At 41.0% G+C, this 19,011-nt stretch overlaps 4 protein-coding genes across 4 annotated transcripts; 1 reads left to right on the forward strand and 3 right to left on the reverse strand.

Annotated features, from left to right (window-relative positions):
- Positions 1–1,920: 1,920 nt before the first annotated feature.
- Bfra_012100 (putative serine threonine-protein kinase gad8 protein) lies at positions 1,921–4,133 on the reverse strand (the record flags this gene model as incomplete). Its single annotated transcript, XM_037342421.1, has 4 exons — positions 1,921–2,124; positions 2,184–3,733; positions 3,785–3,922; positions 4,109–4,133. The coding sequence occupies 4 exons, from the start codon at positions 4,131–4,133 to the stop codon at positions 1,921–1,923; spliced, it is 1,917 nt and encodes a 638-aa protein (XP_037187718.1).
- Positions 4,134–5,855: 1,722 nt separating this feature from the next.
- Bfra_012101 (putative transcriptional adaptor-like protein) lies at positions 5,856–7,482 on the forward strand (the record flags this gene model as incomplete). Its single annotated transcript, XM_037342422.1, has 2 exons — positions 5,856–5,948; positions 6,025–7,482. 2 exons carry the CDS (start codon positions 5,856–5,858, stop codon positions 7,480–7,482), a joined length of 1,551 nt encoding a protein of 516 aa, XP_037187719.1.
- Positions 7,483–14,132: 6,650 nt separating this feature from the next.
- On the reverse strand, positions 14,133–16,402 carry Bfra_012102 (putative c6 transcription protein; the record flags this gene model as incomplete). The annotated part of the gene is made up of 4 exons (XM_037342423.1): positions 14,133–14,772; positions 14,835–15,212; positions 15,272–16,074; positions 16,157–16,402. 4 exons carry the CDS (start codon positions 16,400–16,402, stop codon positions 14,133–14,135), a joined length of 2,067 nt encoding a protein of 688 aa, XP_037187720.1.
- Positions 16,403–17,393: 991 nt separating this feature from the next.
- On the reverse strand, positions 17,394–18,678 carry Bfra_012103 (uncharacterized protein; the record flags this gene model as incomplete). Its single annotated transcript, XM_037342424.1, has 2 exons — positions 17,394–18,100; positions 18,153–18,678. The coding sequence occupies 2 exons, from the start codon at positions 18,676–18,678 to the stop codon at positions 17,394–17,396; spliced, it is 1,233 nt and encodes a 410-aa protein (XP_037187721.1).
- Positions 18,679–19,011: the final 333 nt, after the last annotated feature.

The raw sequence follows: 19,011 nt of genomic DNA on the forward strand, positions 1-19,011 counted from the left end.
GGTTTAGGGGGAACTATGAGAAATAAAGTTAGAATGATGGTGAGAATATTAGATGATGATGATGATGAATGATGAATGATGAATGATGAATGATGAATGATGAATGATAGGTATTTGACAATCTTCAGAAAGTTCTCGTAGATATATATCACAAAATGACAAGTCCAACAGCAAAAGAGAAAAGAGAAACGCATACCTTTATATTCCCTCTTGAGCAATAAATTCTCCGAAAAGACAAGAGAGGTATTCCTAGTATCTCCGAAAGGTCTGCAAATAGATTGGCTTTTGTATCTTGTCAGTTGAGAGCTTATTAAGATAGTTTGTATAATCAAGAAGAAATGGAGATGGAAAAATATGTGTTTAGTTTAGAGTCAGAGTAGACGGAAGGAATAATATCAACCGAAATGCTCTCTCTCTCTCTCTCTCTCTCTCTCTTGACTCTGGAAACTTCGGTCGGTCGAATGTTGTGTAGGTGGGTGGGGTGGGGTTCAAGCAGTGACACCATTCAATCATTCATCATTCATTCATCCAGGTTGAATTCTTGGGAGGTTGAGAGAGGTTGAGAGAGAGAGAGAGAGAGAGAGAGAGAGAGAGAGAGAGAGTGTGTGTGTGTGTGTGTGAGAGGAGTGAGAGAGGAGTGAGAGAAATATCAACATACCTTTCTTTACTTGATAGATTCAATGTATACAGATATTAGATATGTGTATGTGTGTATGTATGTATGTATGTAAGTATGTTTGTATGTTTGTATATAAGTAAGCGTATCTGTATGAGATCCAAAAAAAAAGAGGGAAAAAAGGAGGGGTTCATTCAAGCTCTACTAAGTACGTACCCGGAACAGCAACAACAAGCAACAGCAAATAAAATCCAATGGCTGATGACGTCCATACCTAATTCCAATCCACTCACCCAACCACTCAATTACGCCCAATAGCCAAGCCGAGACACTCACGCTAATGGTGGGATAAATAAGAAGTGAGAATTGAATGCAGCGGAGTGAGAGACCTGAGTACATTTTGATTGATTGATTGATTGATTGATTGGTTGATTTATGCTCTCCCTCAATCTTCACAGGCTAATCTATCTACCTCTTTCAATCAATCTATACAGAAGAAATCCCAACTCCAGTCTAGTCCAATCCAGTCCAGACCCTCTCCCTCTCGGTGAATCCCAAAAAAGCATAGAACCTTAAACTCAAAAAATAATAAACCCGAAAGATCGGATCGGAACAAATACTTCCATATCCATATCCATATCCACCTAATCGGCTCTTGACATTACATAAGCCACTGACTACTCCCCTGTCCTGTCCTGTCCTGTCCTCCATAACCCGACTCGCCGACTATCATGATCATTATTATTCAAATCGGATTCTGGACCAGCCTCGAGTCAAACATCTTATTAATCTTGTTACCGACCTCTACATAGACCCAGAGAAGTATTCATAAAAGCACATCACATTATCACATCCCAATCAGTTGACGAAGAAACAAATACTTCGATTTTCCAAGTGAAAGAAGTTCAAATCCCTCCCTCCCTCTCTTCCTTCCTTCCTTCCTTCCTTTCTATCAAACTCACATACCCACCGGTCCATAACAAAGTGCTTTCGTAACGCCTCTACTTGCTCTACTCTACTCTCGTGTGATTCCCCAATACTACTTTCATTGCTCAGATTTCAGAGCTAAAAAAGAATACAAAAACAACGAATATCCATTTTCATATAACTTCTCATCTCATCTCGTCTTATCTGATAATATTCTTAGAATTCGTTCGTGAAGAAGAGAAACCACTCCAACCCTCAATCTGTATGCGAATTGCTATCTGGAGAGAAAAGACGCCCGAGTAAAGTTGAAGTCATATCATCATACCACTGGTCATTTCCAGAATTCCAGTTCCCTTTTTCCCCTGTTCTTCGTCCGTCTATCTATCCTGTACACTTCCTACGAAACTTGGATCTTTGATACTTCCGCCTCCATCTCCCAATCCAGCAACCGGTCTGTTGTAAGACCATCCAGTAAATTGTTCTTGCATGGTGGATGACAACTGTCCACCCTCTACCAATGAATCGGCTGGTGCTTGGGAGGTAAATTCTACATCAAAGTTGGTGGTATCAAGGGCATCCGTCTATGTTTGATTAGTATATTGCATGTGAATATTTGAAATTAATAAAATAAAATACATACCACGTTAGGTTTGAATGTAGGCTCATACTTTCTTTGAAGTAACTTTCGCCAATCAATACTGTGGAAGAAAGGATGGGCCTTAATCTCCGATGCACCATTTGCACCCAATCTTAGATCTGGTTTTCTGTTGAGAAGTTTCTGCAAAAGATCCTTAGCAGCAGGTGGAACAATTTCAGGTCCAGGGAAGTTCAATGGATCGCTCAAAATCTTGCGATACATCTCATTGGTATTCTCATCGTAGAAAGGAGGTAAACCAGTCAACATCTCATAGAGCAAAACACCAAGGGTCCACCAATCAACCGTCTTAGTGTAACCTTGTCCCATCAACAATTCTGGTGCCAAGTATTCGGGAGTTCCACAGAAGGTATTGGTGCGATCCTCATCCTTCATGTCAAGTTTACACAAGCCAAAATCACAAAGTGCAATGTGACCCGAGTAATCCAAAAGAATGTTCTCTGGTTTCAAGTCACGATAGATGACGTTGAAACCATGTAAACATTCTAAAGCGCAAAGTAGTTCGGCTGTATAAAATCTTGAACGATTGATGTCGAAGCGAGATTCCTTCTGAAGATGATGGAAGAGTTCACCGCCGTTGACAAATGCCAAGACGAAATATAACTTTTCTGGCGATTGGAAAGTAAACTTGAGAGGAACAATGAATGGATTGTTGATTTGAGAAAGGACCGATCTTTCTGCCAACGTGTGTGCGACTTCTGATCGTGAAATAATATGAGCTTTTCGAATGGTCTTGAGGGCGTAAATTCGTTGGGTATCTTTCTTCTTGACTTGCATGACCTTTCCAAAACTTCCTTTTCCAACCACTTTCAATAGGTCGAAATCTTCAATCTTCAATGCTCTTGTTCTATTCTCAACATATTCAACGCCAATGCGAATCTTTCCAGTACCGTATTGAACGTCTAACCATTCCGGTCCACTCTGTCCCAATGTGCTCTCTCTTCTTTGAAATTCTGCAGCGGCCTTTTCCTTGTCTTTTTTTCCCAACTTGGGGTCTTCGACGTATTTGTGCTTTTCTTCGAATCGAGGGTTGATGCGCGTAACACCAAGGAAAATATCTTGACTTCGACCGGATCCCGGAGGCGCATTTGGGTTTCGGAGATATAAATGAACTGCTAATTCGGTAACTCTTGAAACATCAAACTTGTATTGAGTATTATCTCCAGCCCACAAGGGGTTTTCAGGGGATCCTGCAACCGAATTGACAAAAACTTGCATCTTATCGAAATCTAACAAGGCATATGGAAGGTATTTGGAGGAGATACGTCCATGGTTAGTAGGAACTTGAATTCCACCTCCAGATGTTTGTGGTCTCGTATTCGAATAAGATCCAGCGACTTGGTTTGAAGCCCCGGAACGTACTGAACCTGCAACTCCAAAGCCATTTCCCGCAGATAATGAATTCTGTGTATGATTGCTGAAGACTTGTTTATACTGATCTGGTAGAGAGAATCCACTTCCTTCGTGAAGAGTAACGATGAGAATACCCGGTCGAGGAGCGGATTGTGGTTGAGTGGCTATGGCTTCGGAAGCAGCTTTCAAGGTCAGTACACTTTTCGTGAACCAGATTAGAGATGTGCGCATACCTATTCCATTATCGTTGATAGATGGTGCCGGACTTGGTGTGCCAGATTTCTCATCTTTGGATGATTCCCTAAGAGTTTGTGAAGATGGGGTTCGAGAAAAGGTAGACGTTAGGGGACCAAGATGCGTCTCTTTGAGCTCTAAAAATGGATAGAGATAATTAGTGACAAGTCCATTTCACATGCTCGCATCAGACGATTTAAAGCTCAATAGACTTCTCCGAAGTGACATTGCGTTGGTAACCAGGGATAAGATTTAGCTAAAGGAGGTAGGTCTGAGTGGTTTCAAGATTGAACTGTAACGAATTGTAATTGAAATTAACTCACTCTTGGTGATATTCCAAGACGACATCTTGGGGATGGGGAACAAAATTGTATCGGTAGGAGAGGGGGACGTAGGAAGAAGGATAAGTTGTAGGATTCTCGGTAATGAGGTTGTAATTGATGTTGTATGTTGAGAGATGGTCGATGGTAGGTGGTCGGTGGTAGGTGGTAGATGGTAATGAATGAGGAGTAAAGTAGATATCGGGATTTCTTCGAGGGATTGACAGTAAAGTGTTCGTTCAGTGCGTTGCGGTCAGGATTTAGCTTCAAACAAGTGCTCACAGGCGATTGCCCCGCCAAAATAGATTGGGTGTTAAGGCCAATACTGGTAATTGATTGATACGATTAGATGTACCGAAGCGATAATGAAGAGAGCGGGCGAGTGAGTAAGAAGGGAGTGAGATGATATGGAACGAGTGAAATCTACGAGCAGTCGTGGCGATGTGGTTGTAATGGAATAAGAGTGACAGAATCAATGGTCCAGAGCAGAATGAGAGGTTGAATGAATGAATGAATGAATCTATCAATCAATATGGAAGAATGAGGCCACGGGATTTGTAACCTTCTTCTTCTACTTTGCTCTTTTTCCTTTTTCCTTTTGATGTTTTTATGTCTCACTCCTCGTCACGATGAAAGGCTCTACAGATATAAAAATCCCATCGATGTCTCTCAGACTCTCTCTCTATGTTTGGCTAGGGAGGGCAGCGTTTGTAAGGGGGCGATTTTCAATGTAACATTGCTACTCTCTACTAGGGATGTCTTCGAGGGGGCTTAGAATCACGATAAAATGAGGGAGTGGCTTAGTAGCAAGTACCAGCCAGTACGGAGTAGATATGTGTGAAATTCTTCTCTTCCTTGGAGATTTGGTTCGGGTAGAACAAATCATCATCTACCCAAGGGCTTCAGGACAGAGAGCGACTCCAACATATCTCTCCTCGAATTTTGTGCTTCAACGATGGATGGATGGATGGATGGATGGATGGATGATGAATTGATGATGAATTGATGAATTGATGAATTGATAACCATCTCCTTAATCACGTGCACGTACCATCCATCTACTTACTATCATTTGCAGGTTCTCAGCGTCTCTTTCACAACGTGGGCGGCGCGGCCATTTACCTAAACTCCGAAAAGTCTTGATAACAAGATCCGATAAGGACGGCCGTCTGTTGTTTGACGGGCTAAGTTTCACCTACATGCGCTGTGTATACTTATACATCACAAGCTCGTACACGAACATATTGAACATTGATGCGGTAGAAAATGCTGCATTATAAAATCAACTGTTATCGTGTATCGAGCACAGAAATCTTCCCATTCTTCTCATACATAGGTCAAGTAACAAAATGAAATTAACCTCAATATACACCAGAGGGGATCCTCCATCATCTCCCAAGAACCCTACCTAGCAGCAGTACAACAAAATGTTCAGCCTCACTGATTTATGTGGCTGGTGGCTCTAATCTGGGTTAGGCTATTACTGATCCTCGACCGTAGCCTTGTCGAGCCACATCTGTAATGTACCCACTCTTGGAACCTCATCGCATGGATCGAACTACCGTTCACAAAATCATCAACACCGTAACAACTTTAATACTTCTTATTAATTCGAGGAATAATTCCATCAAAGAAATCATCACACTCATTCAATCACAGTACAATTTAATCCAGAAACAAGCCTCAGTCCTGTCATCTCCATTTGTTGGTCAATCGTGGCGCAAAGTAAACATTCACAACCACCTTGACAATGGGGATCATTCGCAAGAAGACGGCAATGAGAGGGGGTGAAGGTGGTGTTAAATATGTCTGTGATATGTGTTCAGCAGATGTCACGAATACCGTATGTACCTTTGAGCAACACCCGATCTGTCGCCCCGCGTAATTGTCCTAATAGCTAACGCTCTCCCCAATTATAGGTCCGGATTCGATGCGCCCACTCTGCTTGCAATGAATATGACCTATGCGTACAATGTTTCTCCGACGGCAAATCCTCCTCGCAACATCAACCTGCTACCCACCCATTTAGAGTTATTGAACAAAACTCGGTACCAATTTATGAACCAGATTGGGGGGCAGATGAAGAACTACTATTGTTGGAAGGTTGTGAGATATATGGCTTGGGTTCTTGGGCAGATATCGCAGATCATATTGGAGGGTTCCGAACCAAAGAAGAGGTTCAAGATCATTACAAGAAGGTTTACTTGGACAGTCCAAAATTTCCATTACCAAAACGAGCTAGTCCACATGATACAGAGTTGATGGACGCGTTGCCGCGAGACGAATTCCAAGCTCGAAAGAAGGCGCGAATAGAGAAAAGAAAAGAGGCAGCTAAAAATCAACCTCCACCGCAACCGAAAAAGAAGCCCACGGCTAGTGTTCCATCATGTCACGATATTCAAGGTTACATGCCTGGTCGTCTGGAGTTCGAGACCGAATATGCAAATGAAGCAGAAGAGGCCGTTCAGTTAATGTCATTTGAACCTGGTGATGGAGTTAATCCCACTACAGGAAAGGTGGAACCGGAATTCGAGCTCAAAATGACAGTGATGAACATATACAACCAGCGATTAACCCAACGAGCCGATCGTAAAAAGGTGATATTTGAACACAACCTTCTGGAATATCGCAAAGCAACTGCTCTTGATAAAAAGCGTACAAAGGAAGAAAGGGATCTCCTTACTCGTACAAAACCTTTCGCAAGAATGATGAATCATGATGATTATGAAGAATTCTCCAAAGGTCTCATTGATGAGTTAAACTTACGACTAGCAGTTTCTCAATTGCAAGAGTGGAGACAAATGAGGATTGGAGATCTCAAGAGCGGAGAGAAATACGAACAGGATAAGCAACAGAGAATTCATAAGGCACAACCTATGGGTAGTATGGATCGTGAACGATACGCCACAAATACAAAGAATAAACCTCCTCCTGTCGTCGAAACTCCAAGTGGTGCAGCTGCATTGGTTGCTCCTGAATTGCCGGATTCTATCCTCAAATCTGAGCCAAACGATGACAAGGAAAACTTGGTGAATGGTAACGGTTCTCTCACAAATGGAATTAAGCAACAATCCCCTATTATTAAACGCGAACCAATACAAGTCCAACCTCTCTCAACAATTACACCATTACCTCTCAACCCATCATCTACTCCCGATTTTCATCTTTTGACACCTGGGGAAATTGATCTTTGTGAAAAGACTCGATTGAATCCAAAACCATATCTGGTGATCAAGGAAGCGATTCTGAAAGAGGCATTAAAGGGAGATGGAAAGTTAAAGAGGAAAATGGTCAAGGAAATTGCGAGAGTGGAAGGTGCAAAGGGTGGGAAGATTTTTGATTTCTTCTTGCATGTTGGTTGGGTTGGGAAAGCGTAGGGGATTTGCAAATTTCCATTGTATAATGAAGGAGTTATTAGTACGGTCATTACGAATAATCTATTGGGGGTGAGCAAGGGAGCAAACTTTGATGAACGGTGTTCAGGATGGGAATGGGCACGTGTCTTTCAGCGTTTATGGAGGGGACTGATTTCAAAAGAGCTTTCTTGCTGTTCTTCCTCACAATCGGCTAGGTGTTTGAGGATATACGGAAATACCTTTTGAGGAGAGAAATTGGCTTTTGCAAAGGTCATTCTTTATGATGCATAGGATAGCTAGATTTTGATTGGTATTTGGTAGGAATGAATTTCATGGTACGGAGCAAATGGATTGGATTGGATTGGAGTTTTGCTTGTGGTTTTGGTAGTCGATATAGATCGAAATGGTATGAGGATGAGCATGGGGATACTTAATAATCAGAGTACGCATGAATGTCGCCAGCGTCATGATATTCTGAGCAGGGTGTATTCGTCAGCGCTGGCTTTTGATTTTCCTATACTAGACAGCGGGTTCATAAGAGAGATGGCGATGCTGTAATATAGAAGCGGGAAGAGTGGTGATGAGGGTTGAGATGGGATGGGATTGGATGGCTGTAGATATACGTATTGCATTGCATAGAATATATTACCTTTGCTATGAGATGAGTAGAGGAGATGGTTGATGTGATGGTTGATGTGATGGTGATGTGATGGTAATGTGATGGTAATGTATGGTAATGTGATGGTAATGGAGATGTAATAATGATGTAAAAATGATGTGACGTTGATATCAAGTAAAGATGATAAAATGAAGTCTGCAATAGAGAATGAATACTATACTATTTTACTTGTGATGTGACGCATGTATATGTGTGTAGATCATTCACGAGATTGATAGAGATTAATAGAGATTGATTTGTTATTTATCTGTGTGTAGGTAGTTTATAGTGTGTAGTGTGTAGTGTGTAGCGTGCAGTAAGGTTAGATCCGTTGGGGAAGACGAATCTAAAGTCTACGAGTCTGTAGTCTGGAAATTCTTTTTCCTCCCACGGCTAGTATTAATTTGATTTATAAATTCTAATTCTAATTCTAATTCTAATTTTAATTCTAATTCTATGATACATAATATATATGGGGGCCAGCCCCCAAGCCCCCGATCCTCGCTACGCTCGAGTTGAAAATACTTTATTCTGTTTATTTGTATGCATCTACACATCTAAACATCTAAATATCTATTTATCTATGTACCTATGTATCGATCTAATTATCTTGATATTTATTGATTATCTATAGAATGGAATTTTGTGGTAGTGTGATGTGGTGGGATTTAATGTGGCAGTGTGGTATAGTATAGTATAGTATGGTATGGTATGACGTAATGTGGTATGGTGTGATATGGTGATGTGGTATAATGTGGTATGGTATGGTATGGTATGGTATGGTATGGTATGGTATGGTATGGTATGGTGATGTGATGTGAGTGTGAGTGTGAGTGTGAGTGTGAGTGTGAGTGTGAGTGTGTATAGAAGTTATAGGATGGGGAAAAAAAGGAAAGCAGTGGGGATAAAAAGGAAGTTTAAGCGATAGGGAGAGGGAGAGGGAGAGGAAGAGAGCGGTATAAGAGCACTAAGACATTAATACAGATGAAAAGTATCTCTAATTGTGAGAAGAGAAGGAGAAGCAAAGTTCTAGTATACTGGGTGGAGAGCGCGGGAAATCAAAGAGGATAGGGAAAGTGAGGAAAAGTGTATTCAAACCACGTAAAATGAGATTAGGTGAGAGTTTTGATGTGTGCGTATGCGTATGTATATATACATAATAACGACTCATCTTCCTAGGCGCTAAAACATAGACTAAGATCAAGATCAAGATTGACATCAAGATCAACAATACATACTTCGTACTTCGTACTTCACATTACATGAATCACACTTGCAAACTACATACCTAGTTAACTCAATCAATCCTATGACTCGACAAACTAACTAAAAAATCTAAGCTAAGATTCTCAAGAAATCTATTCGTGCTATATGAGTATAGGATTTGGAAATGAGATTTGGGAATGGGGTGTAGTAGTGAATTGTGAGGTGTAAAGATTATGTGTTTTGTATTTTGTGTTGGATGATAAATGATGAATGAGGAATGATGAATTTATTCGTCCGATATGCTATCTAAGTATCTGGCTATCTAAGTATCTAAGTATCTAGATTTGCTAAGATGAATTTATATATATGATTTGTGTTATTTGGTACATAGAGTTCTGGAGGATACTAATACTGATACTTATACTTTCAATGGGATTGACAGTAGGAGACTTTGATGAGATGATAGTACATAGTGATGTCTTGATAGAATTATTAGTATATCTGAAGAGGAATTACATGACTCTTAAAGATATCTCTTGTTTGAGAATGATGACAATGAGGGAAATGTGTAGAGATGGTGAGATAGTGATATATAATCTTCGAGGTGAATGATAATATATCCCTAACTATTTTGAATCGTAGAATTACATTCTACACTATTTTTGAAAGTAAAATATTCATTCCAGGTTCGATCTAGACCATGATATGAGCATTCTAGATCAAATTCTCTCAGGCTTCTCGTGTACTTCTAATAGTATATTCAATGCCATGTCAATAGTAGATATATTCAGTTCTATAAGAAAATCTAGCAACAACTATTCTTTGAGTCTAAATCTTAATGATAAGAAATCATATTACTTATACCGTTTCCTACAATATTATGGTATACTAACGTTGACGTTGAAGCGGAAATCAATGAAGGGGTTTAAGCGATGAGGGCGAGAGATTAGTAAGATATATTTAGTATATAAGAATGAAGTGTCAGTTGAGAAGGTTCTAGATAGGAGGTAAGATCATCGAGAAGATCTGGATGGATATCTTTGTATAAAGGGAGTGTGTTGAATGGAGTTGTATGGTTTAGTTATATTGGTTACTAGGAATGGAGATGGAATGGTAGTTTTTTTGAACCTGCGAGATACAATGGGTGCTGGAGTCTTTGCGGAAGAGTTTATGTACTATAAAGAGTGTGTTAGAGTAGATTGTATAATTATGTAATTGGTATATTGTGTTAGTATTGTATATTGAGATTCTTTGGTGCTGAGGGATGAGAGATGTTTTGTTTCCTTTTCGAGTGAATGATAGGAGATGATGGATAGGTAACTGGTAGAAGATGAATGTAAAAAAGAGAAAGAATAAGTAGAGGAAAAATTGAAAGGAGCATGGTAATAGAAAAGGAAAAGGAAAGGCAAAAGGTAAACGTAGATTTTGGAGCAATCTTTGTAATGTGTGTCTTATAACACAGGTAGTGGTGAGTGTCAGAGGTGTTGGAGGTGCTGAAGGTGCTGAAGATATCAGACATATTAAAGATTTCACGAATGTTGATAGTCGGCTCTTCAAGCGGTGGATTTTAGGAACTACTCAGCTGTTCGAAGAGCCGACTGTTAGAGGTATCGGAGGTGAAAGACATGAGAGATATGTTTTAGAGCTTTCGAGAGATCATTGTGCTGAGGTTTTTGCGGAAGATTTTGTATGTTTTCAAGGTCTACACTAAATCAGATGATGTGATAACGTAGTCTACGTGTCGCATGAGTATTACGTGATGACATCAAGCTCTCCAATGCTGGAGGAGGGGGAACTGTTTCTCTCTCTTGCCCTAATGAGTCAAAGGAGACAGAGTGGTTCCCATCCCTAAGATAGATTTTAAACTAACGTATGCAACGCACATTAGATCTTTACTTGGTATGGAAGAGGATCGAATAGATTGGGAAGAAGCTCGACCGTGACTCAGATTAGGAATGGATATCCTTTGTATTGGAGTATTATTCGTTCAAGTGTGTATGTTTCGGTGCGTGCGAATAAATCATTGAATCGCGTTGTTTTAGTTGTATGCTATGAGGAGTGCATCTTCTACACTAGATCATGTTATGAACTTGTATGACGCTATATATTGCATTAGTCTATATGTTAGAGCTCTTTGACGCTGAGAGAGTAAAGGATATTCTGATTCCTTTTTCCTTAGTCAATGAAAGAAATTGATGAATATGCTGTGTAACATAGGTATAAAGAGGGCAGGAAGGGAATAAGAAGGAGGGAGTGGAAAACAAAATGGTAGATTCTCAAACAACGTATGCTGCTCACACTGCAATCTATTAGTAATCGATGAGAAGTGCGAGGCGAGAAGGGCGAGAGGAGTGAGAGGAATGACAGAGATGATAGGAATGAAAGAAATGTTTGAGCCTGCAAGCAAATCATTGTGCCGAGGTTTCTGCGGAAAGTACTCGGTAAGTATGTGATTCCCTATACGAGACCATTCAACTAGATTGTATAGCAATATGTAGTTGTCGCATCTTTTATTATCTCTCACACGATCATATAATTCTGAGTCTCTTTTTTATTTAAGGGAAGGGGAAGAATTCACTTCCTTCCCCAGATGAATAAAAGGGGAAAATTAAAGAGGGGAGAAATAAGAAGAAGAACTGTCATGTAGATGCTCCAATTGGACATTGCAGGTTCTGAAATAGCCTTTGAAGTAGTACACCCCAGAAGAGTGAAAATTTTGAAAATTGTAAAAGAGGCGAGGGAGACGAGAGCAATCTATTGTCGAAGGTCTTTGGGGTCTAACAAATCAGGAAAACCTCTGACCTTAAGATTGTGATGGAAGTATATTCGAATCAATGTTCGTATACACAGTATTCAATGAGATTGTTAAGTGTGCAAGTAAGTGTAAATGGCTCATGCAAGCCGGCGTCTTTGAGTCAGACAGCTTCACCATGTAGGTTTCACGTCTGGGTGTCGCACCTTGTCGCCCTATCAATCGTCGAGAATATGTCAAGGGCCTAGATACATTTGCCCGATACATACCGTTCTGAAAATCTTCAATTGAGATCCTTTACCGGATGCTATTGCAGGTGTACGGGGGCTTTTATTGTAACAACTATCGTAATATGACTGTGCTATGGGTTCAAGTGAAGATATACCACTTAATGACTAATGTTAGCAAGTGAACATGACAGATAGCGAGTCGCCTCGATAGATATCAAAACACGTACCTCATAGTGCTCGATTCGACTGTACCTTATCTTCAATCATGGACCCAGTGCCAGTGCCAGTGCCAGTACCGGTGTCAGTACCAGTGCACTTGATCCTGGACTATCGAATGTTGATACATGAACATGCACACAACCCTACTTTTTCTATCCATTGATGCATTCATACATTTGACATCTTGTTAAATCAGAAACCAAGTGCTGACTAGCTATAATTCAGGTGGCGGTAGTGACAGTTTGGTATCCTTGAATTGACCTGTCATCGTTCACTCCACTCAAATGAGTCAAAGAACCAATGAGACAATAGATACCCAGGAAGAAAATTTAAACACACGAGATATCATGATATGAGTACTCTTTCGGCCCTTCAAGTTCACTCACTCGGGACTTACTTTGGGGTCTTAAGGTCCAGAGTGTATATGTCTAGCGTATTTTTTCCGGAGCAGCATTGTAAGAAGCACTTGTTAACCCGAACAAAGAAAGGACTCCGGGTTTGATGTAAACATGGTTGATATTAAATGCTTTACTATATAGCTCATCAATGGTGCTTCGACAAGCATTTCTTGTATCGTATACCGACTTGTTGATCATTGCCGACTACCGGACACGTGCCATGACTACACCTTCCACTTCACTCACCATGTACATGTTAATAAGGTATCACCTAGATACCTAGTAGGTACACCAACATCAACTCCTACTCCTGCACTTACACCTTCACCCATATAAATTCCTTTCGCCACCATGGATTTGTATCAACTATTGCCACTTCGATAAAAGACGTACTATGCCCTGATGAACCGCCACCTATAGCATCAAAAGCTATCGATTCACAATATCAGATTTATCGTCAAATTCATTCATTTCCACCAACGACTATGTATTCCTTTATTCGCCACCTTCAATTCAAAATTTCCTCCCAAAACTCGAGATATATCATCAAATTGGACTTTCCAGACGGCCATTCTTGCAAGACATTCATCTAGTCATACGTAGAATATACCAAAGAATCTCCCTTAATCTGATCCTGGAGCACCGGTAGACTGATTCTGGCTGATCCACACTTCAAATGTTCCATGATTTCTCAAATCAGATCCTACAGGCTCCTTGAATTTCGAGCTAACAAATGCGTCACGATGATTTTGACGATTAATATTTAGCCACAGCTGTAAAGAGGATGCAGCAAGCCAAAGTTTTCATCCTGATTAGTTGCTCCAGATAATGCGCATTTCGTCATTGCGATGGACGATGGAAGATGGTCATACAAATGGATAGCAATTTGCTGCAAGTCTCTGGAGAGCAACCACCAGCATATTTGCCTGGCGAGAAACATCATCTTTATCTCGGCTTCATGTTCCAGATGTGTCAATCAGAATTCATCGACGGCGTTAATATCAGTTAAAAAATTGTCTTGGCGGACGTCTCCAACAGTGCCATTATGGACCAGAATCAGGATATTTTTTGGGTGGACCGGACGAAGTTTTTTATTAGCAACAGCACATCCTACATTTCAAACTACAATTTCCGAAAGGCATCTTCTCCACGAAAACATAAGAATAAAAAAAAAGCAGTCCCCATTTTCCTTACTTCAAAAGAATCTATCAATTTGTGTTGTGGTTGTGCAGATTGAGGATTCGCATCAGGTTCTGTGCACCTGTTGCTTCGGCTGAAGGTTGGCGTAAGAGTGGTGGTCTTCGGAAGTCCTTGGGATATCCAGCAGCGGCATGCATCATCCATCTAGATCCAAAATCAGGACTCATCCTTTTTCGCATCGCTTCAACTGGCTGAACATAAGTGGTGCTTCCAAATGCGTTGATGGCATCGTCTAAAGGAAACTTCGACATGCGATGACTGTGACGGAATAGATCTTCAAGTTCGTTTGGCAATGGAATCAAGAATCTCCTCGTATTTTCCTGAAGCATTCCCATAAAGACGCTAGCAACAGGAAAGCTACTATTGGACTCTGTCAAAATATCAGTGGCTAGTCTAGTATATGCTATGGCATTTTTCCCAGAGTCTTTGTCGGTTTCTGGAGATGATTGAATCAAGACCTCCATCAGGTAAAGCATGGCGAACATTTGGGAGACTGGTTGGTAGCGAGACGTATAGTGAAAGTGATATCGTTCGACAAGAAGCTTGAGCCCTTCCTTTGCATGTTGCCTAATCAGTGCATCAAGCTGAGGTTCCTTGAAACCTAGTAGTGGGCTTAGGAGATAGACTGCCGTCGTGGCATATAATATACTGAGTCGTCAGTCGATGATCTGCGGCAGGACTAGGAAGATACAGCAAAAGACTGAGCTTACTGCAGTGAATATACATGCGGCAACGCTTGAACTTCTTCTCCACCTATGGCGATATTTCTTGGTAGATCTTCATGCCAAGTTAATAATCTGCGATAAATGGCCCACAGGGCTTCAGCAGATATCAGAGGTCCAGTTGTATTAGACAGGAGTATCGTAGCTTTGTGGATGATATCAACGAGCTCCATTTTTTTGCGATTTGTGGTTGCTATCAGACAGGGAAATGTCGTTCCACTTATGAAGTTTGTAGGAAATCGATACGGCGCCCAACTGAGATTGTCCATATCAGCCTCCCATAAGCTTATTTCCTCAGCCGATTGAGTTGGCTGCAGGTCTGGAATATAAGCTGGTGCCATTGTGAAAGTCATCTGGGCCCACTCGCTAAGGGTGTTAGTTGTGCCTTTGGTAAACTTGTATTGGGTGGGAGTCTGGGTACTCACACATTCAGGCTATTTAAACCCTTAACTGTTTCCCTCCAGATTTGTCGATAATCGATGCTATCACTATTGCTTGGTCTGAGGCTCTCCATAGATCTACTTGCGATGGACAGGTATACTGAACCACTGAACCCTTGTCCTTGTGCACAGCGTACCAAGAACATGACCGCAAATGCTTGGATGTTCGTTAGGCTATTGTCTTGCGGGTCGATGCTGTTTCTGACCAAATCAGAGAATTGGGCGCCCATTCGTCTGTAGTCAGTGGTATCTTCGTCAACGATTGTGTGGAGATAGCATGCCATGGCACAGATGGCATTAAACAGACTGTGCGAGCAAAACTGGTCTGATCCTCGGTGCATACTTTCCACAAAGTGACCTTCATTGAACAAAGGGTAGAAGGGATGGACCCAAGTGAAATACAGGGAGATAAGATGTTCGATAACTTCATCATCGTCTGTTACTGTTGTCCAAGCAAACTCATTAGGCAGATCACCGTCGACTTCGTTGTTGGAACCTCCATATATAGATAACTGTGACTCACCAGTACTCTCTATGGATTCCAGCCAATTAGCTATCTCCGTGATTGACTCTCTATTCTTAATGCGCTCGAGGATATCATGCTCGTTTTCGGTGTTGTTCGCGAGCCATGTGAAGATTATTTCTGCTTTGTGCCTGATGTCATGGCTCTCTTTGAGATCCCTCACCAGCATCGTCTTCGCGTTCTTAGTATGTGGCTCGTAATTGCATTCATCTTGGTATAAACTTCTCTTGCTAGTACAACGAGTGCAAGGTTGTTTACCATCACACTGGGTAAACTTTAGTTACCAGGTGTTCATGCTGGGCCTCTTACTTTCATGGCTAAAGTCAAAGGATATTAGAATCACTTACCTTTGCTCTAGCTCTCTTACAATTGACACAAGCGTTTGCGGTGATTGATGTCGGAACTTTCCTCTTCTTTGAGATGGGACCTGCACTCTCTGATCTCTTATCGAGGGGTGCAGGGGTTGCGTGGCTATTGGAACCTGTTGTTTCCGGTGTGGTGTTCTTGTTCTTGGAAGAATCGCTTGAACTGCTATTTTTCATGGTGGTATCCATATCGCCGGGAAGGAGAGTGCGAAAGTTTGAACCCGACATTGCTGAGTCGACTAGATGGGGGTTCAAGATGTGAATATGATCGTATACTAGACTTAATATATATGCGAAGAGATTAGATTACTGTGGCAATAAGTAGAATCGTCGTTGGAAAGGTAATAGATGGACAACAGCTCCGGGTCAAGCATAAAACTGGCGATAGATCGAGAAGTAAACAAGGCTGGATGGTGTCTAGAACAGGTCGCACCATGTACGAACCCGTTTCTAGATGACATTGGTCAGTAACCCCGGGCATATACTGCATGGTATCTTAAAACAAGAAATATCAGATTGCAGACAATGGGCGTGGGGCATAAGAGGCGTTGTCTTCATCTCGAATCGTTTGTCACATCGATGGGAAGTATTGGTGGGATAGCGGGGATGGTGAGGATGGCGAGATAGCGAGGGTAATGAGGATGACGAGGATGTTTACATTGGTTTGCTCATCCGAGAAAAGTCTGTTTGAAAGATTAGGGGTTCATCTCAACTATTCAGATGGAATCCAAACGTTCGTGGGTACTGGTATGTTTTATCATGAATATTTTTGAGGGAGATGTTTCGGTTAGAGCCTAGAGAGCGCCGTTTGCCCCTGTGGTGGCAGAATCCGTGGTTGACGAAGTGATCCTTTCGTAATTGCCATAAATTCTACAATACCTTCATTATGTATTGAATAAATCGTTTTTAAAGTATTAATATAATTAATCTGATCGTCGTATGTGACGAAAGTTTTTTATTTTAAAGGTACTTCGTCGTTTTCGATGGAATTTATCGCCCCTTTTTATATTCAAATTCAAATATCATTATTTTTTATCACATCTGAAACATATATTCATACACAGATCGGTTATCACATTTTGAACCATACATTTATATAAAAATTTGAGAGTGTATAAATTAAGACCTTATATGAATCGCAAGATTACAAGTAAAAAACACGTAAAAATAGTACTATAAGTTCTGCAACCAGCTCATCCCTATTTCTCCTTATTCCTTTTTATCTCTGAGATTGCGATGCCTCCATCATCAAGTTTCTAGATCGTGCATCTGCTCGATTTCTTTCCCGTATTCCAACACGATCACTCCTCCTTTGTTTGATATCTGGGATTGTCAGAGCATCCTTTTGAATCTCCTTATTCTTTTGAGTCGAACTTCTGCCTCGACTATTTCGATCAAGTGCTCTAGGTAGAGAAAGCTCCAATGCATCATAGCTCTCTTCTATCGCATCACAGCAACGAGAGCACATCATCCTCCAACCTCTCCCCGCCCTTTTCAAGCGCAAATTATTACATCCCCTTTGTGTACATTTCCCTCCATTTTCAAGAGGCTCTTCATCAATACTATCTTGTCCACCAATACTCTCTTGTCCATCAATACTATCCTGTCCATCAATACTAAATTGTCCACCAATACTCTCTCGTCCATCAATACTTTCTTGCCTCTCGATATCTGACGGATCCTCGGTTTCCAGACTGCTCCCCTCGAGATCGTGGATGGGTTGGGGTTGTGATAGCAAAGTCCTCGATAAGGTTGGTACCGCTCTCACTGGGCTTGGTATCATACTTGATCCTTGAATATTCATATCGTCAGCATCAAAAAGAGGCGACAACTCCGCTTCAGCAGAATGCGTGACATTTCTCCGAATACCTCGATGTCGTTGACCTTTGAAACCAGGTATTAAACCTCTATTCTGCTCAGGTGCTCCTATGGGACATTAGATTAAATAAAACCCGATCTCTCTTAGTACAAAACTTACTCCTTGAGAAGCTCATAGAGCCTTGATTTCGATGTCTTCTTTCCTTCAGTATTGCAAGTCTCTTCTCATTGCTTTGTCTATTCTGCATGATAGCAGTACAAACAGCGTCCACAAGCCATAAATTCTCGAAGTCATTCAAATTGGGGAACTCATTTAGAGCATCGTCTCGAATGTGCTGTCGAAGAGTAGGTGGTAATGCTTTCCAATTGCGGGAATCGTCTTGCTCTCGCACACACTTCAATTGATTTTGCATATGAATCCAGAAGTGCATAAACATACTAGAATCATAGCTATCTTTGAAACGCCAAGCTAGACATCCCTCCACTGTATCAAAAATCGCCTTGAAATCCATTATTGTTCTTTTCCTGTATCCAGATACCGCTGTACTCGATATCAAAGCAACAGGTGATCTACCAATGGTGGTTGTATAAGTCGAAGGACTTCGCTGCCCAAATTGACCCCTTCGAATTGGGGTTTGAGGCAGGATTCCATTACGCCTTACTGAGGCAGCAGAAAACCGTGGCATATTGAATATAACTTCGTTTGATAATCTTTGAATGGATTGATGATATAAGTAATATCAAACTGTTATTTGGGGGGTATCTAATACTTTTAAATATACTTGGGGTTATCATCATTCCGTATCCATATCCTAACGCCTATCCCAATCTCATTAATACTCTCTTAATGACGCTTTTGCTCATATTTAGCGCTCCCAACTCGCAAAAATAAGCGAATGAAAACAAGTAAAAACAAGTAAAAACAAGTAAAAACAAGTAAAAGCGAGTTTAAAAAAAATCAGTTTTTGTACCCTCGGAAACCTTCTTGTGTTGTGGCAAGACCAATATCGTCAATTCCT

This window comes from Botrytis fragariae (assembly GCF_013461495.1).
Source record: "Botrytis fragariae strain BVB16 chromosome Unknown tig00000260, whole genome shotgun sequence".
NCBI classification, from domain to species: domain Eukaryota; kingdom Fungi; phylum Ascomycota; class Leotiomycetes; order Helotiales; family Sclerotiniaceae; genus Botrytis; species Botrytis fragariae.